Source organism: Myotis yumanensis, unplaced genomic scaffold (assembly GCF_028538775.1).
Source record: "Myotis yumanensis isolate MYYU_CA2020_CCGP unplaced genomic scaffold, mMyoYum1.0.hap1 SCAF_2, whole genome shotgun sequence".
NCBI lineage: Eukaryota > Metazoa > Chordata > Mammalia > Chiroptera > Vespertilionidae > Myotis > Myotis yumanensis.
The window spans coordinates 115,140,322-115,163,999 of record NW_027223753.1 but is presented as its reverse complement, the minus strand read 5'-3'; the positions used below and the strand labels follow the sequence as shown (position 1 = coordinate 115,163,999).

General features: G+C 38.8%; 2 protein-coding genes across 3 annotated transcripts in view; one reads left to right on the top strand and one right to left on the bottom strand.

The window, feature by feature from the left end:
- The window catches only part of P2RY12 (purinergic receptor P2Y12), a 55,128-nt gene extending 34,792 nt beyond the window's left edge, over positions 1–20,336 (top strand). Inside the window, exons 2-4 of one of the 2 annotated variants that reach the window (XM_070405979.1) lie at positions 5,803–6,135; positions 16,331–16,495; positions 17,968–20,336. In XM_070405979.1, coding sequence (XP_070262080.1) covers positions 17,990–19,006 — 1,017 coding nt within the window. In that variant the 5' untranslated portion in view covers positions 5,803–6,135; positions 16,331–16,495; positions 17,968–17,989 and the 3' untranslated portion in view covers positions 19,007–20,336. Of the gene's footprint in view, positions 1–5,802; positions 6,136–16,001; positions 16,278–16,330; positions 16,496–17,967 lie in introns of those variants that run through there. The other variant, XM_070405980.1, reaches the window with a different exon arrangement.
- Positions 1–23,678, bottom strand: part of MED12L (mediator complex subunit 12L) — a 423,390-nt gene that overhangs the window by 98,547 nt on the left and 301,165 nt on the right. Inside the window, exons 16-18 of the mRNA XM_070405985.1 lie at positions 5,739–5,886; positions 999–1,117; positions 239–382 (exon numbers count right to left, since the gene is read on the bottom strand). Coding sequence (XP_070262086.1) covers positions 239–382; positions 999–1,117; positions 5,739–5,886 — 411 coding nt within the window. The remainder of the gene's footprint in view (positions 1–238; positions 383–998; positions 1,118–5,738; positions 5,887–23,678) is intronic.

Genomic DNA, 23,678 nt, shown 5'->3' with positions numbered 1-23,678 from the left:
AAAAATACCCTCAAAATATTCCCATTTTTTAATGACTATTACTAGTATATATTTTAGCACAGTATTATAATTATTTAACTGAAAACTATGAACAAAGCTGCAATTAAAAAGCTATTTGAATACAGCTGATTCAGAATGTCTCAATTGTTAAAAAATGCACTGGGTGGCTCATTTTTAATTGGACAATGCCTAGTACATTTCCTTTCCTAAAATGAGAGAAGCAGGGTCTCTTTGACACCTGTATTGAGAAGTCAATTAGTCCATTGATGTTCAGTGCTGGCTCCATGAGGTCGAAGATGAGCTGAATATGATGAGCTAAAGGGAGGTGATAGGAAGTCCCGGACGCAAAGCTTGTGATCTGCTCCAGCACATTGTTAGAGATCTGTGCAAAAAAGGTGAAAATAATGATAAGGCCAATATCCAAATGATTTTTATTTATTAAGAAATTTGAATTTATATGCGATTCTACTTATAAGACAGTTAAAACCTATTTCTACAGAAACCCAAACCATGTACAAATTGACTTCCTTACTGCAACTATAACTGAAGAAATAAGCCAAGTCATCATAAGATCTAGACCCATGATGACTTGAAGTATTAATTAATTTCCAGATAACATCTATTTGAATATCAATGGATTTATAAAATAAAACAGAGTTGGTTTCTTCTCAACTGTACTTTATTTATCATGAACAGATTTCTCCCTTATTAATAGCAATGTAGGACCATGGTGTAAAAACATGAGCATTACATTAGAGATATTTTACATAATGTTGATTATTACCATAAGGTAAAATATTTTCAAAATAAAAATTAATTCTTCTGAGGAAGACAACCAGACCCTTAAAACTGAGCTACTCAATAGTTTGAGATGATTCCAAATATGTTTTAAAAGCATATTTATAAAACCAACTAAGGCCAGAAACATATACTACATAGGAGACTTTTAAGGAAATATGAATATCCCAAATGTATAATAAACAGCTTTAAATGGCTACCTGAGATGTTACTTGATGCTGATCAAAATACGAAAGGAGCTGAAGTTTTGTGAACACAGTCTCCAGCGTTGGAAATGCCTCCTGTCTGTTCTTCCTGGCTCTTGGCCCTTCATCTCCAACTAATAAACATATAGTAACACATTATTTTTCATTCAACAGAAACTCTTGATTTTTCAATGATACTGTTTTTATTGAAATATAACATACAGACAAAAAAAGTGCACAAACTCTATGAATTTCTACAAATTAAATACACTCGTAATGAAACTCAAATCACAAAATCACATATCAGAACACTACACACTTGATGGGTTCCCCTCCAGCCACTTCTCTCTCCCACCGGGACAGAGATCCCAACTCGCAACAGCTTAGACTAATACTGCCCACCTCGGAACTTTATATAAATACAACCATACAATATATACATCTAATATCTGGCATCTTTCACTCAACATTTTGTTTCTGGATTAATCCATATTGTTATTGCAATATTAATTTGTCCTAAAGTTAATACTTCCCACTTTGTACCATATTCCAGTGTTTGACTACACCACTATTTATTTATACTTTACAGTGAGTTGTTTCTAGATTTTGGTTACTATGACCAGCACCTCCAGGAACATTTCTAACTAACTGACTTTTGAAATAGAAGACCTTAACAAGGAAGTGGGGAAATCACCCAGGCTCATTCTGATTTAATAGGAAGCTTCACTGGCATCTTCTTAGGAGACTTACTGTGATACTTTCCCAAACAGCTTAATATGTAAAAAAGAAAATTTACACACATGATTCCTAACTATTTTAGGGGTAGAAAAAAATAAAATTCCTCCACATTAATGGGAAAATGCAACACTTATTTTAGCATAAAGAACTTTGGAAAAATTACAATAAAAATGTTTTAAAATATGCTATCCCAGAGGGACTCTTTGTTCTTTCTTAAAAGTTTAAAGGATAACATCCAAAAATAATTAGATTTAGTTTTTAAATATTTTGTAATGTATGTGTATACAAAGATAAATCTAAAAACAAAAAGAAAAGGTTGGATTATATGATGTCTAAGGTCATTTACAACACAAGGATTCTAACTAGTCAAAGGCTACGGTGACAAGAGCACTAACACTCACATTTCTGCCCGGCCCTCTTCTACCTGTCCCCCCACTCCCCCCCACAATCACCATACTGTTATGTTTAAGAGGGTTTTTGTGCTTTTTTTTTTTTTTTTTTGCCTAATCCCTCACCTTTTATTTGGAAAAGTTTAATTCAGAGACAAAGGTTATTACACCCCTCTGTTAAACTAAAAACGACTTCACTAAACAGCATAAGATTTTGTTAATGACAAATGTAATGATGTTAAAAAATAACATTAGAAGACAGGATATTTCCCTTTCAACAATAAGCAATTACAATTTAAGCCCTCACCAAAGTCTTCCCTCTGCCCACCAAATAAAAACTCTGGCTTTTTTTCTGTTCATTTCCTAAAACAAACAAACAAGCCCTGAAACCAGAGTAAATCAGAATTAAAAGGTGACGAGCAACATAAGGTACAAGACGGTGCCACTTTTACCAATAACACCAAAGAACGAAAACTAGTAAGTTCATTAAACCTATTTAGTTTTCCATTTAGCTGATCACGTGTCATGAGCATGTTTAAAATATCCAAGTTTGGAATTTTTCATTAACTAACCCCACTGATCCAAGGCTGAAAGCGCACATCAACCATGTTGGGTACAATGTGCTTTAAAATTGAAGTTAAGATAATTATTATTATTTTTTTATTTTTTTTTTAAATATATTTTATTGATTTTTTACAGAGAGGAAGGGAGAGGGATAGTGAGTTAGAAACATTGATCAGCTGCCTCCTGCACACCCCTTACTGGGGATGTGCCCACAACCAAGGTACATGCCCTTGACCGGAATCGAACCTGGGACCTTTCAGTCCGCAGGCCGACGCTCTATCCACTGAGCCAAACCGGTTTTGGCAGTTAAGATAATTATTTAGTCCTTCCTGGGCCCAAAGCAAAAACACAAACTAAAATAACACAGATGAGGAAGTAGATCCATCATGAGAACTCACAGATGCATCTCTTTTGTTTGTTTGTTTATGCTAATAAGCTATAGTTAACTTCTTAAAATCTCACATAAAAAAATACAATTGGTTATTGGCAATTCATATTCATTTTTAAAAACATAAAAATATTAATGGTGGTTTTCAATGGAATACTTTATTTTAATATTCACATGAATAACAGTCATAATTCATAGTAATAGATATTATTATTCTTTAGTTGCTTAATTTTGGTTGTCTTTTTTTCAAAATCTTTAAACCCTGCAAGTTTTGGCCTTCTAGTTTGATAAACCTCATTAATATTTTCAAAAGATGCACCATTGAAACACAAAGATGACGGACTAGTCCAGCGGTTCTCAACCTGTGGGTCGCGACCCCTTTGGGGGTCGAATGACCCTTTCACAGGGGTCGCCTAAGACCATCCTGCATATCAGATATTTACATTACGATTCATAACAGTAGCAAAATTACAGTTATGAAGTAGAAACGAAAATAATTTTATGGTTGGGTCACAACATGAGGAACTGTATTTAAAGGGCCAGAAGGTTGAGAACCACTGGACTAGTCATATAAATGTAAAATAGGTTTGACCACCTTCAACTGGAAATGTCATAAAAGTTTTAGATTATAAATGCCCCTAGATAAAGCCTGGTTGATGTGATAACACTCCTAATGGAGTTCCTAAAAATCATTATTTTTAGTGTAGCCAGAAATCAAATACATGCTTACACAAGCTCCCTTTTCCTGCCTTATCAATGCTCATCTTCACTGACAAAAGCACGCAAATTTCCTTAATCTAAGAATAGTTAGCTAGCTTCTGGTGAGCACACTAGGTTTTAAGTAGTGACTTAAATGTGGACTATCAAAAGATAGATCTAATTAAACATTTCTGGGTGAGGAATTTTAAAATGAGGGAAAGAAAAAATCCACTTTGAAGATGCCTCTTCACAGTGGTGTTTCCATCACTGGTATCTCAAAAAGCAGAATGAACAACAATTGTCTCTGTGAGTTCATAAGCAAGACTTGCCTATTTAAGAAACTGATACAAAGATAGCAGAGACTATAGTCTGGCATAAAAAACTATGAAGGAAGGAAGTAGACTCAACAGAAAAAGATACCACATTGCTTCCTTCCTCTTCCTACGCTCTCAGTTTTCCAAAAAGCAAAAATTCCATAGGATCTGGAAAGACTCTAAAATTAATTTAAAATTTTTTAAAAAATGTATTACTGAACCTTTGAACTGAGATAGTGTCCACCCCATTCTCAAGTACACAAAGAGGAGTTTCAGTAGTCTCTGCTCCCTACTTAACACTGCTTCTAAATCCAACCTTCTAAATGCAACCCATTTCCTCTTTCTCAAAAAAAGAGAAAAAAGCAAAGGGACAGATCAACAGTTTTTCTTAGCAATTGTGTTCTTTGCAAGCTCAATAAGGACAAACCAACAACAACAGGGTTTCATTTCCCTTCCAGGACTCTTGGTTGTCCCCTGGCAAGCTGGTGAAGTGCAAGGTCCTTAACCAGCAATAGAAGGAAGTTAGGGAACATGATGCAAATCACATGAAGGTCGATTTCCCATTGTGTGTGCTCTGAGGACTAGCCTGTGACTAATACAGTGGCAACATGACATTCAGAGTGAAAAGAGAGCGTTGTACCTTGTTTCTGCCTGTGCCCCTCTATTGATGGAGAGGAAAGAGAGCTATTTGCATTAGTTATACCTGCACTTTCCTATAGGAAAGATCTAGCATGGACAAGCTCTAGAAATTCATCTGCTTAAAGTCTAAGGGATCCCCTGTGGAGGGGTTCATAAAAGAGTATTTATTTCGTACTGAACATCAAAGTAGGGTTTCTAGAGGTGGCTTATACCAAGTGCAGGAAGTGTGCTGTTTGCATAGGGAAAATTGAAACCTCCCCCCTTGTATTATTTAAGTAGTAGAAAAAGAAATACCACTGGTGGTAGTGGAGTATATATTATATCATATTTTAAATCATATGACTACCTAATAAAATAAACAAACCTTGAAAAGAGTAATTAGGGAAATGTAAAGTGGATAATTACAAAATTTCAATTATACAATGTAGTGACATAATGTAAAGGCGTAGCTTCACTGTTAAAACTATGTAAAAGGCCAGGGGAAAGAGTATTCCAAGTAAAGAGGCATTATAGAGCAAAGGCCTAATTTTCTTTTTCACTTGAAAATATTTGGTGATATCGGTAGCCACCATTACCTATTGCGATTCTTCTTCTGAATAATGTAAGAAAAGATCAGCAACTACACTGTTATGACTTTCCGTTATCATGCAATATAAGTACCCAGAGCAAACTACAAGCTTGAAAAAGGCTGGTAAAGAATAGGGGAATCACTTCCAAAGTAAGGGGTTTCCAACTCATTCTTCAATACTTCATTTTTGACTATTGTAGAAAATTCGGGAAGTAAAAAAAAGTAGAAAATAAAAACTACCTACGTCTACTCATAAAACATGCTATTTTAATACACGGATTACTATAAATGGAACCAAGGCCTTAAAATTTCAATGTGCTTATTCATATTTCAATGTGACAGTCATTCAGGAGAGGAAACACTGGGGACACTGCCATCTACAAACTTGATAAAGACGGCGCTAAGGGGGAGGACATACGCCAGCACAATGGGAGCAAGGGCATTCGGGCTCTTTACCCCCCATCTCTGTGGTGCTCTTCTTATTTAGGATTTTCAAAATATCTCTGGTAATCTTCTTCAGCTGATGCCTCGCTTCATCACGTGCTTTGCCCACACCATACAGAAGAACTGTGCGCTGGTTACATTCATGGCTTGAAGACTCATCCTGAAAAACAGAAAAGTGCACCGTGAAGCCTTGTCTGCAGGCGCAGGGCTGCACTGCGGGTCCAGGAAGTGCACTGACCACAGCATCTCTATGCTGGCCGGCCGTGGTGGCACCCGCCCACCTTTCAGTTCACCTCAACCTCCACTGGCAACACCTGGTTCTTCCAGTTTGGAACTTGCTAAAGTTATTAAAAGTGTCAACTAACCTGAAGTCTTAATAGAAGCAGTTGATGTGGGCGACCCCTACAGAGTAAGTTTTGACCATTGAAAACTTTTCATTGTTTAAAATTTAGCCTGGTGTTAATTTCACATCATATTTACATATTATCTAGTTGTACTTTTTCCTTAAGGAAAATGTTATTTTTTAGTAAGTTTGGTTTTCTCTATACAGCATCATTAAATATTTTATATTTACAAAAAAAATCTTCCTAGGACACAACTACTTTTATAAAAGTGTTTCATTTACTTCCAACACGACTGTGTAAGATGCATGTATATTTGTTTCCAATATAGCATGCAGGTCTCATTGGGCGGTAAATAGCTGGAAGTGCAAACATGTTCTGTCTGGAGCGCCCCAGCCCTCCCTGCCCACAAACAGTGAATTCAAGAGATGTTTCTCCCTCTTGGGGAGGGAGATCATTCAGTCACAGCAAACAACATGCACATACTGCTAACCACATTCCTCAGCCAAAGTCATACAGTCCGGGATGTGTTCTCTCTTACACCTGGTTTTGAACTTTTCTACTAAATTTCTCTCTCAGATCTTATACTCTTTCATCTTCTTGGGATAATCCCCAGCTCTATCCTTCAGTCCATCTTCTTTTCTTATCATTTCTACATGTTGCCCCTGCCAGGTGCTTTCCCTTCCTAACAGCATCTAATCCTAAGGAGCTTGCCTGAGAAAAGAACACCACCCAGGAAACACACACAATATTCTGGTCCTAATTAGCAGTGGCTGCAAAAATCCTGGAGACGTGGAGAAGTACAGCGTTTCGTTTGCAGCACGACACCTGGGCATGCTGCACAAAGCAGCATTTTGCTTCTACACTCTTGAAATAAGAGCCTGATCTCTCTCCTTCTGTCACTTTCCTCCCAGTCTTTGTCATTCTGTCTTTCTCGCTCACACACTTGAATTCAAGGCACCACTTCTCCTTGCACTAGTTCCTTTTTTTATTACATTCTATCAGAAATCTACATTAAATGTAAAGGGGAGGGGAAGGCTAGGAGCAGGTCTCTTCTAGAAGCCACTGTTATTTAATACATCCTGAGTATCCAAATCTCCCCAAAATTTCCATAGACAGACCTAACCACAGGATGAAGTCCCACACCTGGCTGCACATCTGAATGACCTGAGCTGCTTGTTAATTTCCAACTTTTGTTGTGGTCACAGAGCACTGCTGATACATTTCTTGTTTGTCTGGTGCACATGTGAATCTTAAAAAGGGAACAGAGGGCACTGAGGAAACTGTTCAACACCCAGCAGCACAGTCCTGTACCTGGGATTGTTTTCAGTGAAGGCACCTGTGGTCGAGTGGTTCTAATGTAAACTTCAGTAGGAGGCATGATGGAAAGATGTTTGCAAAGATATTCACAACTATTTATACAGTGTCTCCCCACAGCAGGACCAGGCGCTAGGAACCCTGAGAAAATGCAAGGATGCCAGTTCCTTGTCCTCAAGGATTGCAGGTCCAGTGTCACAAAGGCAGCATTTGCAGAGGGAGTAGGAGCCTCAGCGGGGCTGGTGAGGCTGGTATCCTGGGAAGACACGTGCGCTCCTCACTAACACACAGGAGCCTGGGTGGGCATGAACAGTCATAGCCCAAGGTTGGGTCAGAGCTGTAAATGCACTTGGGTCCAGCTCCACGTCCAGAGAATGAGCCTTTCTGAGCCTCGGATTTTTCCTCTGAAAAACAAGGCAACACCACCTGCCCTATGGGAATAACTGAGTAGCACAGGAGACAGCGCCCACTGCCGTCCATTCGTATTCCCTCACTTCCACTTCTCTCTCTCACACACACCCTACTCACACAGCCACGTTACTCAACATTTACCAGATACCGGCTGCATCCTTCCTTGGCTGTGGCCCTCCCACCACCTAAAATACTCTCAGCAGCCTCAGCTTCACTGGTGGAAATGCTCTGGCCATTTACAGCCTCCGGGCCCTCACACCCTCACTGCACACTAGTGAGAGCACTCACCAGAGGAGCTCAGGGAGGGGAGAGAACCTTTGGAGCACTTGTCACAGGGTAATTCACTTATTTTCTATGTATTTGCTGGTGTCTGTCTTCCCTGCTACACTATCCATTTTGTGAGGGAGAATCCAGGTTTGTTGTGTTCACATTTATGTTATTTTTTTAATTATCACCCAAGGATATGTTTTTATTGATTTTTAGAGAGAGAGGATTCAGGGCAGAGAGAGAGAGAGAGAGAGAGAAACATCAATGTGAGAGAGAAACGTTGATCAGTTGCCTCTGATATATGCCCTGACCAGGAATCAAACCCACAACCTAGGTATGTGCCCCAACCAGAGAGGGAACCCACAACTTGGATATACCCTCGGACCGGAAATTGAACCCACAAATGGGACAATTCTCCAACCAACTCAGCCACCGGCCAGGGCCACATTTACATTCTTAAGAGGCACTGATTGGCACTTAATATTTGTTGAATATACAATATAATGAATAAATAAGTGGACTAATAAAAGAACACGACTAAAAGATAAAAACAAAAACTACTTTTGTAGGAAACTTAACCTGAAAAGTGCTGATAAAACTCAAAAGGAGAAATGAGAGGCAAAGAGAAAGAGCAAAAAAGTATGTAGAGTGTAAACTAGATCTTAGTGGTGGGACTAAAAAATAAGAAGCAAAACCAAGAGGTATTTGATGGCAATTAGGAAAATATCGTGCATCTGAGTGAATGTTCACCTCACTGGGTTTCTAGATGGACTCACTAGACAAAGTGTGTTGGAAGAAAAAAGAGTAGGTAACAATGGCAGGGAGCTCATAAATTCACCTTTAGGCAAGAAGAATTTAAAGGGTAGGTAGAAATCCTATACAATAAAAGCCTAATATGCAAATTGTCCCCTCAGGTGGGCGGTCAACCGGGAGTTCGACCACTCGCTATGATGTATGCTGACCACTGGGGGGCAGCAGGTAACAAGGCAGGAGTCGGCCGGGAGAGAGCATGCTGCCCTCCTGGCTTCCGTGTGGTGCCGCTGGGTGGCCCAGAGGCCCACGCTGTGCCCCGGCCCCTGGCATCTGGTCGGGCTCACCATATCTCCACGTGGGGACTTGGGTGCTGTGACTCAGACGGAGGGGGGGCGCGTGGGGGCCCAGGGGCCCAGATACTGCCCAGGGCCCAGAGGTCAGCTGGAACCTGCCCTTCTATGCCAGATGCTCACACTTCGATCACTGGCCAGGCCTAGGGATCGCTCGCCAGGCCTAGGTGCATGAATTTTGTGCACCAGGCCTCTAGTGTTTTATAAATATTTAGTGGGTGGTTTGACATGAAGGCAAATATGGAGGTGACAGTTTAGGGAGAAGAGCAATGTGTCACTGGAAGGGTGTAAAAATCCCAAATTATTGGGTGGGGGGCATAGAGCGTTGAGACAGTGAGGAGGCCAAATAAACCACCGAATGATGCACATGCACTCTCCATCCTATATAATAAAGAGGTAATATGCAAATTAACCCTCACGCCCTCACAAGATGGCTGCCTATGACCAGGCCAGCAGGGGGGTTAGTGAGGGACGACCAAATGACTGAACAAGCAGGCTGCGTGGGGCAACCAGACTGATGAGGGGGGGGTGTGAGGGGCGACCAGGCCAGCAGGGGGGGCAGTTAGGGGCGACTAGGCTGGCAGAGGGGGACAGTTGGGTCAACCAGGTCGGTGGGGGGGGGGGGGGCAGTTGGGAGCGACCAGACCGGCGGGGGGGGGGGGGTCAGTATGGGGTTACCAGGCCGGGGGGGGGGGGGGGCGGGCAGTTAGGAGCGACCAGGCAGGCAGGCAGGTGAGTGGTTAGGAGGCAGCGGTCCAGGATTGTGAGAGGATGTCCGACTGCTGGTTTAAAGAAATGAACATGACTCAGAGCAGACTTCAATTTAATTCACTTAAACAGGCAGTTGGACATCCCTTGAGTGGTCCCAGATTGGAGAGAGTACAGGCTGGGCTGAGGGGACACCCCTCCCCTGGTGCAAGAATTATCATGCACCGGGCCTCTAGTAATTAATAAGAGCACCAGAGAAGTCAAGGTCACAGAGGTTAGTCATGGAGGGGACATTTAACACTGGGAGTCATCAATAGTATCAAATGCAATGGAGAAGTCACAATGGATGTAGCTGACTTGTTTTTTTTAAAAACACATGTGTGAACCTCAAAAGAGAAGTTTCTCTACAATGAGGGATGGAGGGCAGAGAGCAGGAAACAGGGAGCTGAAGTAAGAGTAGGTGGTGAAATAAGAGAAGGCAAAGGAAGTAACCCACATTTACTAGTATTGGGCATGAAGAACAGAAGCTTGAGAGGAAAGAGAAGGTTGTGTTAAGATAATCAATGGCAACCTCTTGTTTCAAAGCTATGTTCCAAATAGAGTCTCCAGGAAGGAAATCCAGGTCGGAGGGCAGATAACTGATAGATAGAAAACAACAGTGTCTTGTCTGGCTTAACTTGGAAAGAAAGTCAGGCACACCTTTACACTTCACCACAGAGTAAAAGGAAACTGATAAAAACATGGAGAATGTGGGTGAAAAGTGAGGAATGTGAGGAACTTCCTATCAGTTCATTGGTCCTGATATACTCAGGGAGTTGGACTAGAAGCACAGTCATGAGTTGAGAGTGAGGGATGGAATTTAAAAGCAAGAGCAACATGCACTTAGCTGGGAAAGAACCACCGGTCCCCTCTGCGTGGTATAAAACTGTATGTGCTTCTGATAGCTGATATTGTGAGGAAAATCATGCATGGTAGCTGTTACTAATCTTCAAAATGGAAAGGCAAAGACTTCTAAAAGCAACTCTTTTTCAACAGCCTACAATAGCAATTTTCAACCAGTGTGCTGCAAGAATTTTTAAAACATACAATACCAGACTATTTAGTCAGGGGCACTGACCTCTTTTCCCTTAGGTTGTCAAATGAAAAAAATGACAATAGCCAACACAATAGCCATCCAGTGTGAATGAATCACAATACCTTTTATTCTTGTCAGATCAGCAAAAAGCACATTGTTTGGTGCCACAGAACTTTAGTAATTAGTTTATGTGTGCTGTAAGATGAAAACTACGGAATTGGTTTATGTCAATTTTCGGTACATGCAGAAAATGTACAAGTCTTCAAATACCAACTTATGCTACATGAGAATTAAGGCACCCTAAGAAAATAGGCCAAATATTCCTAAGAGTACCAATAAGTTCTACTCTTTCATCTGGGAATCCAAACACCCTCAAGTTGCCTAGTTGTAAGTAAAATTAATGATTGGAGATCAGTACCGAAGAATTATTCTGTTATTTATTCCTTGAAGGACACATTTATTCGGCAGGAAAAAAAAATCACTAGGCAATCCACAGATGTCTAGCCACTGCCAGTGTGCTGTCCATGGGTGGGACAGTTGATCTCCCCTGTGCACTGACTTTTGAAAATCTCCAGATCGATTACTCTCTTTCTCCAGATAAAAATCACCTAACTGATAGGGAACTAGGAGGATGCATGTCCAAAACCCGGGGAGGCCTGTTATACTACAGAAATTAAAATGTGCCTCTCAACCCAAATATCCTTGAGAAGAACTGAAGGAAGAATTGAAGTGAATTAAATTGAAGTCTGCTCTGAGTCATGTTCATTTCTTTAAAATATGTGATTAGAAATGTTGCAAAAACACCTGTGTGTTCACAAAGATATGACAATGGTGGCTAGACTATCAGAGCTATGTACTTTCCTTATTAATATTTTCTGATTATTTCTACAAATGACCCAGTTAACTGTAGAATTTAAAAATTGATAAATTAATGCTCCTTAAAGGGAAATAAGAATCCCCCTCTGAGTGCTTCCTTTTCTTTTGAACACTAATTAAGATGGATAAAGTAGATGCACTTGTCCTGCTGATACAATATAATTAAGCATTTCAAACTTCCCAACACTCATTAATTTGTATGTTTAAATATTCAAATGCAAACCCAGTATACATCATCTCCAAAAAGGAGTAAAAACCACTTTTTTAAAAATAATAAATCTACATAAAATTTTTAGTTCCTTTATTAAAATAAGTTTATTTTATTATTTTTAATATGTCTTTATTGTTGAAAGTATTACAGATGTCCCTCTTAATATACTAATCAAAGGGTAATATGCTAATTAGACCAGGTCGACCGGCCATCTTCCAGATGTCCAACTTCCTTCTGGACAAAGCCATGGTGGTGGGGAGGCAGAGGCAATTAGAGGTGATCAGGTAGGGAGGGGAGGGCAATTGGGGGCAAGATCAGGCTGGCAGAGGAGAGCAGTTGGGGGCGAGATCAGGTCAGCAGGGGAGGGCAGTTAGGGGTGATCAGGCAGGCAGAGGCAGTTAGGGGTGATCAGACTAGCAGGGCAGAGCAGTTAGGGGCGAGATCAGGCTGGCAGGGGAGGGCAGTTAGGGGCAAACAGGCAGGCAGGCAGAGGGGTTAGGGGCAATCAGGCAGGCAGGCAGAGGTAGTTAGGGGTGATCAGGCAGGCAGGCAGGTGAGCGGTTAGGAGCCAGCGGCCCCAGATTGCGAGAGGGATGTCCACAGGGATCAGGCCTAAAAAGGCAGTCAGACATCCCCCAAGGGGTCCCCGATCGGAGAGGGTGCAGGCTGGGCTGAGAGACCACCCCACCCTGCACGAATTCCGTGCACCGGGCCACTAGTATGCATATAAGTTCTTTGGCTAATCTCTTCATGGCCCCATCCTCTCCCTCTGAGAATAAATAACTATTTTTTTAAATATATTTTATTGATTTTTTTTACAGAGAGGAAGGGAGAGGGATAGAGAGTTAGAAACATCGATGAGAGAAACATCGATCAGCTGCCTCCTGCACACCCCCCACTGGGGATGTGCCCGCAACCCAGGTACATGCCCTTAACCGGAATCGAACCTGGGACCTTTCAGTCTGCAGGCCGACGCTCTATCCACTGAGCCAAACTGGTTTCGGCTAAATAACTATTAAAAGAGGTTTTCAAGCATTATTTTTGTAGCTGAATTCTTCAATATGACATTGTTCTGTTTAGAATAAAATGACTTCATATAAATGCTACATCAATAATAAGCCTTGCGCTGGGGTGAAGAATAGGTGTGTACATGTGTAAGGAGGGAGGCTGTGTTAAGCAGGGTCAGGGAACAGCCGACCTGCGAGCCATACAAGGCCCACAAAATCATTTGGTCTGGCCCTGGAAGGAATAAAGGGTGAGTTCATTAAATGTCTGACCAAATACAGCAGGCGAACTTTTAAGCTGACAATTTTGTATGGCCCTTGAATGATGTTTTAAATATACAAATGGCCCTTGGAAGAAAAAAAGGTTCCCCACCCCGGGAAAGTAACAAGAAATGAGCTGCTGCTTCTCATTAATAATTCCACCTGAATTAGAGTAAATTTTTCTTTAAAGCAAAAAAAAAAAAAAAAAAAAAATAGGAAACCCCTTTAATTTGATTTGTATAGGAAATCTTTGTCCTACAATAGCTTATAGTCCACAGTATGGCTGAAATGAGATTTTATCCAACAGTCAGTGCACTGTAGGAGCATAATTGATGTTAGGTGTTTAACTAGATATAGTAACTAGGCCTCCGCTTTCATGCAAAACACTTGAGACAGGGTGACAACTCGATCAGCAGAGTTAGCATTCGCTTTTACTAAAAACCCCAATGCCCAGGACTCCTTATTTTAGGAATTTGTCTTTTATCAAACCTAAATGTCTATACTCTCACCAGAAAAGACAAACTAGATGACATAAGCAAGCAATTCCTTAAAATGCATGTGTTCAATCAAAACATTCACTAATATCAGAATGACCACACCTACAAATTGTGTTAGAACTAAAATAGCCAAAGTGAACTAATCAAATGGTTTAACTACCTCTCCATCCTGCTGCCACAATCTGATTCCAAAGGGACCAGGGTCCTCCACTTTAGGACAGGGGCCCCCTGGGTTCAGAGTAATCTCATTCAAGTAAATATTTTCAGATAAGGAGACAACCTTCAGCAGACTTGGCAAAATAAATAAACTGGTTAAATCACTTGCATGTAAAAATTCTGGGGCATAAGTTTATTCTAAATCATCTCAATCGTTGAAAGTAACAAAATCAATTAAAGCTAGTCCGGTTCCCAAAGTAACACATAGGATTACAAACTGCATGTGTTGTTGTTTATTAATGAGGTAATGCTCTACTACATTCATATGACCATATACTTTTGTAACCTGAGATAATTCGATAATTCTTGCTTAAAAGATTTTAGTCACTTTCAGGGTCAAGTGATCTAAATGGGTAATTGGCAGTCATCCTCCAATGAGAAAATATTATCAGAGAAGGTTCACACACAGGTGTGGTTGTGAGTTAAAACCAGAGGAGAGAGAAAGTTAATCTAGAATAAGAGCTGGAGATTTTCCTTTACCCTTCAATCCCCTACTCATAGTCCTCTAGGAATTTGGAAATGTAAATTCTCAATAAAATATATGATTTAAGAATCCTGAATTAGTGTTCCTGTAATTTAACACGTACATTATGTGTTATAATTTTTCCCCACAAATCTTGTTTCATCTCTAGACCTTAGAAACAATTCATAAACATTCTTTAGAGTTTACAATTTGCTGTAAACGCAAGTATGACTCTTATTTTCCTGCAAGAAGTGCAGCCATTCCCTTCATGGTATTTACCTCTCGCTCCTCTACCTCAATGTCGAGGAGACAGCAAGAGGGGGAAGATTTAGCCGTAACTGCAAAATAGTTACAGATGGAGGCTCCGGGACCAGACAGCATGGTTGGCATCAGGCCTCTAATGAGTCCACTGCTCTGCTCCCCAGCTTCCCTCATCCAGAAACAAAAATAATATGAAGGTGTACTTCAGAGAGTCGTCGAGGTCATAAAATGAGTAAATTCATGACGATATAAGGAATCAAACACTGGCGATTATTATCCTGAAGTGTACATAACATAAAAGTTCTGTCAAAGTCTAATTTTGTGTCCCCAAATCAACAAGTAAGATTTGCTTACTGTAAGTCAAATTTTAAAATAAAAATAACCTGATTCCTACTTTTTCAAGAGTTTAATATCAAATTGACACTTCTAGCTGACTAACAGATTAGGATCTATTAAGTACCTGAAATTTCCAAATAAAATGATTCAAATTCATAACTTGATTTCAGATTCTTAATGCCAATTTAAGTCAGTGGTCCTGATTTAAAACATCAGTGTGCATGAGTATCGCACGGGAAGCTCATTAAATGCAGGTGAGGGGAGCACCCAGCGTTCCTGACTCACTGGGGCTCGGTTTGGTGCCAAGGATCCTGCGTTTCTCATGACTTCCCAGGGGAAGCCTGCACTTTGAGGACCTTTGTTGAAGATTAACAAATACAGAGACAGACCCACGCAAAACTCAGAAGAAAGAAATAACCAAAACATATCTTCATAGCAAAGGCATCTACCCAAATGGTCCTCTGGTAACAGAGGAGATTACAGTTAGAAATATTTGTGTGTGTGTTTGTGTGCATGCATGTCCACAGCAGTATTTATACCAAAGTAATAGCAATACAAGGATCCATGAATTTAATGATATATTCCCCAACACCAAAAACTTGGTTAACAGAAAAAAAATTGTTTCTATGTAAATTCTGTTCAAGAAAATCATAAAAGACACTTTATATAATAAGCCTGGCAATTGGATACAACTGTTTTTCTTTCTAATGTAATTTTGGAACTTTATAATTTATAATGGGAGGAAACTGTTTCATCTACAAAAAGTTGATCAAACACAGATTTAAAATAATGACATTATTAACCAGGAAAAGAAAGGCAAAGAGCAAGAGATTTAACATCCCTAACAAGCACAGATTCTGAGTTAATGTAATTACTCTTACAGCATAATACATCATCTGATGTTGAGCACAGTATGTTTTCAGGAAAACAGCCATCTAAGAAAGCAAGCTTGCAACCTTCTCCAGGAAGCAGACTTCAAAAGGCTTGGATTTATCCTCGCAGGGAAAAATACCCAAAAGAACTCATACAGCATGAACTCTATGGCAGGTCTCAGTAAAAAGCCACAAGATTTAAAATTGCCTTTTAAAAGATGACTTTTCACCCACCCTGCCCCACATTTCCCAAGGAAATAAAAGCAGAAGTCATAAAAGTGGACAAACGGAAATCCAGTGTCTGCATAGCTTTGAGTCCACAGCACTTGAAGGTAATTTCTGATTGTGGAGTCCTCTCTTCCGCTCATGCTCTATTTCTCTCTAGAAACCTCAAGACTTTACTGATGAGAACTCTGCAAATTCTCTACCATAAAGAGTTTTAACAACTAAGCTAAGACATTAAAAAGGAAAATACCAGATGCCACCCTGCAGTTGAACTGACTACCACTTACTGGATACATTTAAATCCTCCAATCAACAGAGTAACCAGGTAACTTTATATCTAGAAGTATTTGACACTTTGTATTTACACTATGTATTTACACTTTGACATATGTGAACATTTTTTCAGGTTTTCTTAAAATTGGAAACCGTTAGTAACAATATCAATGCAGGCACTTATTTGGGATAAAAATTAAAATATAATCCACAATAATGGTGTTAGAGGTAACAATTTCATTTAAAAACTTATAGAGGACTGAAATAAAATACAAATGGTCTTACTAATTTTACATCAAGTGTGGAATTAGACTTAGATATAGAGAGAGCTGAAATTCTCCAGATCAAGAATATGTGTTAAATAAGTTGTAGTCTATGCAAAATGAGTAATCCCAAAGTAGAATTTCCAAAACTATCAAAGAATATACAACTCAAAGCAAATAGCGGTAGCAAGGAAGGTTAAAATCAGTGATCTTATATCAATTACATATTGTTTTTGGTTTGTTTTAGGTTAAACAGGTGAGAGGTGAGGAGGTGTTGAAAACTGAAGCCATAATTGTGACAATGTGAATTAATCTTGTTTTACTTTCAATAATTAAAGGATGTAAAAAATTAATTCCACTGGCATTTGGGGTATTTAGTTCTACCTTTATTTGTCATATTTAAATTTTTTTAATTTAGATATCTGTACTTTAACATTACCATATCTTATATTTAGGAATAATATTCTATAAACAATCAATTCCATTGTCTTTGATGAAATAAAAATGTTACAAATCTCACTTTAAATTTCAAAATTTAGATGTCAGATAACATATTCAAGTGAAGTGTTAGTTTATTTACAGCTGCTTGTTGGGGTATAATAACCTATGGAACCAGACATGAGCATGGTTTTGCTTTGTTATAGTATCTACCATTATATTTGAAGCTAAAGAATGAGTCCTTATGGGCCTGACTTTTGAAAGGATGCCAGCAATATAGAGGCAGAAATATCCTTCAATTATAAAGGAAATTTTTCTTTCTGACTCAGTGTCTTACTTATTTAATCCTAATAGGCAATTATCAGTTATTTCTTCTTAGAATGCTTTGATGGTGCAACTAGAGTAAGTGAAGTCCAGGAATAAGGTTGGTGCAGAAAGGGTGACTGAATAGGAACAAAAGAACTTTTTAAAGGCATGGAAATGAAACCAGAGAACAAAGCAGAGCCCTAATATTGCTCTTCTAGACTTCATATATAAATATACAGATGTTTTTGCCTAAGATAAAAAATGTTTTAAGAGAGGCAAATATTCAACAAATGAAAAATACAAAGTATCCATACTTTCACATAATTCAGACCATTTTACTTTCCTAGAAGTAGAATATGATGAAATATCATGAGATTGTTTTCTTTGTTCTTACTACTTGCCACAAAAAAAATTAGAAACCTGTTTTTAAAGAAGGCTGTCCAGAAAAGTTACACACAGAGACAAAAGCAAAATCAGCTACTGGCACTGAAAATAACCACCACCCCCTCTCCTCCAGGTATCAAAGAGGGAACGCGGCCATGGACAACTTCACCTCTCCCGCGGGGAATGGCAGCCTGTGCACCAGGGACTACCACATCACCCAGGTCCTCTTCCCGCTCCTCTACACTGTCCTGTTTTTCACTGGACTCATCACAAATAGCCTGGCAATGAGGATTTTCTTTCAAATCCGCAGTAAATCCAACTTTATTATTTTTCTTAAGAACACAGTCATTTCTGATCTTCTCATGATTCTGACTTTTCCATTCAAAATCCTCAGTGATGCCAAACTGGGAACAGGACCACTGAGAGTGTTCGTGTGCCAAGTGACCTCTGTCATATTCTACTTCACAATGTATATCAGTATTTCATTCCTAGGGCTGATAACTATCGATCGCTACCAGAAGACCACCAGGCCATTTAAAACATCCAGCCCCAACAATCTCCTGGGGGCCAAGATTCTTTCTGTTGTCATCTGGGCATTCATGTTCTTACTGTCTTTGCCTAACATGATCCTAACCAACAGGAGGCCGAGAGACAAGAATGTGAAGAAATGCTCTTTCCTCAAATCAGAATTTGGTTTGGTCTGGCATGAAATAGTCAATTATATCTGTCAAGTCATTTTCTGGATTAATTTTTTAATTGTCATTGTATGTTATACACTCATTACAAAAGAACTATACAGGTCATATGTAAGAACAAGGGGTACTGGTAAAGTTCACAAGAAAAAGGTGAACATCAAGGTTTTCATTATCATTGCTGTATTTTTCATTTGTTTTGTTCCCTTCCATTTTGCCCGGATTCCCTACACCCTGAGCCAGACCCGGGATGTCTTTAACTGCTCTGCGGAGAATACTCTGTTCTATGTGAAGGAGAGCACGCTCTGGTTAACTTCCTTAAATGCATGCCTGGACCCATTCATCTACTTTTTCCTTTGTAAGTCCTTCAAAAATTCCTTGATGAGTATGCTGAAGTGCACCAATTCTGCAACATCTCCCCACGAAAACAGGGGGAAAGGTCAGGATGGTAGGGACCCAAGCGAAGAGACTCCAATATAAACACATTGAGGTAAGATTTCAATCTGTTAACCAGATTGAAATATTAGTGTTTGGAACTCCTAAAAGAAAACACTATGTAAAAATATTAATACTAAGAAGCAGCTGAGTAACAATGACGCTTGAAACAATAGAAGACTACAAAAGTAATTTTCATTTACTTTTCCAGTATTAAAAGCTATCTTAAAATGTAGAAAACTAAATTAACATATAGCTGTGGAGCAAAACAAACTGTTATCCAATAACCATGTGACATGCAAAACCATACAGAATTCAAGAATTGAAGAGTTTTGGCAAAATAGGTAACAATATAATGATACTTACTGTAATTCTATAAATACATTATTGATCACAATATTAGTAAACTTACTATATAATCAACTGGAGAATGATAAATCTGATAAAATCTTCTGACCAAAAATTATACTTATCTATAATAATGAAAACGTAACATGCTAATTAGATCAGGCAGCCAAACGACCTTCTGGACATTCTTCCGGATGACCTTCTGGACAAGTGGGGCTGCAAGGGCCGAGGCAAGCCACCGCGGCTGCAAGGGCCGAGCCCCTTGCACAAATTTTGTGCATCATGCCTCTAGTTAGTTGTATATACAATTCTAGTCCCCTAACCAAATGCTGACCTATTGTGATAATCATTATAAAAATTTAAGTAAGTGGGGCACACAAAGAATAGTAACTACTAACTTATAATTATCAGCAAAGACCTAAGGGATTTATACTAATTGAAATGGTAATAGATTAGACTGAATTTTTTTAATGTTCATTAAGATAGAAGATTAAAAACTACTTTCCCAATAAAAAGTATAGAAACAGCAAATGAAGCCATTAAATAAGGAGGCTTTTTATAAGATATTCTAATACACACATACAAAAACAAACAAACATAATACTCCCTTAACACTAGAGAAATCGGTTTTACTAATGTTTTCACAACTTTAGTAAATACAATAGCATCATTAACTTATCTTTATTAACTAGCTACTAGAGACTGCACACAAGTTAATAAACATTTCCCATAGTGAGAAAAACAAATGTAATTAAGCATTTGTACAGCATAACTATCAACAGGAAAGTGATTAAAATGGTTGGATTTATGCCCTTGCTGGTTTGGTCAGTGGTTGGGGTGTTGGCCGTCAGACTGAAGAGTCCTGGGTTCGATATTTCTCTCTCTGCCTCTCCCCCTCCTTCCCATCTGTCTAAAAATCAATGGAAAAAATATCCTCGGGTGAGGATTAACAACAACAAAATGTTTGGATTTACCTGTTTGTTATTTGTGTGTATAACAAAAAATCTACATTAAACTCTAAATCACACTTTGTTAGAAATTCTTTGTTCAGAGATATTAGATACCATGACTCACTTCCTATCTTCCCCCTACCTCATATGTTAAACCCATTTAAGAAAGATTAGCTGCCAACACTTTTAAGACAGAACATTGAGAAAATCTTCTGAAGGTGACATCTCACATCAATTAGTTCATATGTAAATGGGAAACCAGGTCAGATTTCAAATGTAGACTGATTCCACAGAAGCCATGTTCATTATTCTTAATATAGATAAAATATACAACACACTGGGAATTATGACATCATTTATCTTAATTATATATGATCCTCAGAGGTGATTCTCAAGCAGAAGGCATAGATTCCAATATCTAAATGTCATATGAGAAGAAATTAAAAGGCTGAATCCTATATAATAAAAGCCTAATATGCTAAGTATCTGGTCGTCTGGTTGTCTGTTCAACCAATCAAAGTGTAATATGCTAAGAATGGATTTTACATTTCAAATGTTTGTGGGGATAATAGTTAGAAGAAGGGTAAAAGCTCATGCTGCATTAAAGTTACATGAAATTCAAGTTTCAGTGTCCATAAGGTTTTATTAGAACACAGCCACACCCACTGGGGTTTTACCTGCCGTAACAACAGGGATAAGTAGTTGTGTTGGAGACTACAAAACCACAAAAGTATTTACTAGCTAGTTCTTGAAAAGACTGACAATCTCTGGACTAGAACTTTAAAAGCAGAAGAAAACCCCTACACGGGAAAAAAACAAAACAAAAACAACCCTGTCTTCAAGCACCAGGGTACTTCAGTGGCTTTGCACTGTAAACAACTGCAGTCCAGTCGCTGATCTAGGTGACCTGCTAGCTGGGAATGCCCAAAGCGGGACTACAATGATGCCAGTGGGAACTAAGCATGTGGAAACACGTTTACAAGTCTCTAAGTAAAAAGAGACAGCCTGACTTTTCAAAAAAATGGGGAAAGGGCTTGAAAAATCCATTTCCAGGAGAAATACAAATGGGCAGTATAATATAAATACATATATATCACTAATAATCAAATAAGTAGACTAAAATGACATGGCTTTTTTGCACCATGAGTTTAGAATTGATTTATAAGTTTTTAAGCAAGGTGTTGTAGAATCCCACTCAGTGAGACTACAAATCAGTACAATCTTTCTGGAAAGCTATTGGAAAATAACGTCCTACATATTGATGCACAGTGTTTGATCCAGCATTCCACTTTTAGGAAACTTCCTATATGTTGCAACAAATGCACAAAAATATATGGACATGTATATGCTCTACAGTACTGTTTTTTAATATGAGAAAAAATGGGAAAAATAAATGCCCAACAACTTAACTAAACTATGATAACTTTATATTGTATAACATTTTTTTAAAAATTAGGGAAGTCATCATGTACTGACATAAAATAAAATAAAGTTACAATATATCAATAAATGTAAATATATATGTACATGTACATATTTCCAAACCATTGGTATTATATGTAAAAGGGATTAACTTGCAATTACTACTATATACATGTCTATATTTGAACTCTTTAAACTTTATAATAAAATTATGAAGCTGAATATTCATCCCAGTGATTCAGATATTGTGAATCAATTGCCTGTTTCCAGTCATAGGTACAGACTTTCTAATGTTGAATTTAATAATAGACAAAGATTACTACATTTAACTTGAAATTGTGTAATTTATTTTAGCTTATTATTACCACTTTCGGTTAATGCAGTGTGGAATTTTTTAAACATTTTCATATAATCTGCGAAAAGTACCATGGTATACCTTGATGGGAAGTAAAAGGTTCTTCTATGAGTACAGGAGTTCCCATTTTGACTTTCAATCCAAATAAAAGTAAATACTTCCTCATCTTTCACATATTATTTACATGGCACTGGTTACCACATCAACAGGAACCTTTAAACTGTTAACTCTGATCCAAAGAAAAATCCCAAAGGAGACTACAAATGTAGTTATTCCCATTTTGCAGGCTTCTAATTTTTATTTTATCTTCTTTGATTCTCTTCTGATTATACTGCTTTGAAACAATTTATGTTTTCAACCTCACACCTCACTTTAAGACAAGAAGTTTCACAAGTCCATTAACTTTATAGTTTACTGTTTCGTCTCATTCATCATTCAGTTATGCCCACCTCAAAAACTCCAGAATTTGGTAAACAATTCCATGTTCACCTTATCTGTGGCTTCTAACAGCTAGGAGAGAGTAAAGCAGGCTCTGAGTGTGGGGCCTAGAGCTAGACTGTGGGTTTGCAGTGGGCCTGGGCTGCATGATCTGAGGCGAAGTGCTTAACTTCTGCACTTCTGTTTTCTCATCTGTAAAATGGAACCGATCACTGCTGTAAGAATTGAATAAGATCATATTATCAACAGACCAGCACAGCCAGTGTGATTTTATTAGTTTTAACTATATTCCCTTTTGAGTCCAATAGGATTTTATTTTTTAAAATATATTTTTATTGATTTCAAAGAGGAAGGGAGAGGGAGAGAGATAGAAACATCAAAGATGAGAGAGAATCATTGATCGGCTGCCTCCTGCATGCCCTTACTAGGGAACAAGTCTGCAACCTGAGCATGTGCCCTGACTGAGCCACACCAGCTGGGTGGATTTTAAATGTTTAGTTTATTCTCATTTGACAGGCACCTAATTTCTGGAACCTTTACTTCTATCTTACTAGAGGCCCGGTGCATGAAATACTTGCATGGGTAGGGCCCCTAGGCCTGGCCAGAGATCAGGGCTGATTGGGGTCTTCCTTTCCCTGGCTGCTGGCTGCCGGCCAGGGCCTTCCTTCATTCCGTGCCACCCACTGGTGGTCAAACACCCAGTTGGTAGAACTCCTGAGGGGACAATTTGCATATTAGCCTTTTATTATATAGGATTTGATTTTTTCCTCCTGTCTTTCATGAGCTATCCCACAGTTCTACATTATATTCCACTTTTCTTTTAATTTCATTTAATAGAAAACATGCCAATACCTACCATGTCACAGGATTCATTCTCCACAGTGGGTGAATTTTCACCCATTGTATCCCTTTCACAACACAGAAAAGCAGACACCATTACTTATTTTCATATAAAGTGGAGACAATGGTTTCATAGAGAGCATAACTAACTTGCCCAGGGTCATAAGAAAAGTACGAGTTAGAATAAGGAATTGAACCCAGGCACTCTGGCTCCTGAGGCCATGCTCATATCTGCTCTCCTGGGCAGCCTCTCAGAGACAGTATCAAGGGCAAAATACCTCCCCCATGGGTCATGGCAACTCATGAGAACAAAGAAAGACGGCCAATGCGCACTAAGCACATGGACGCAGAGGAATGAGTGACC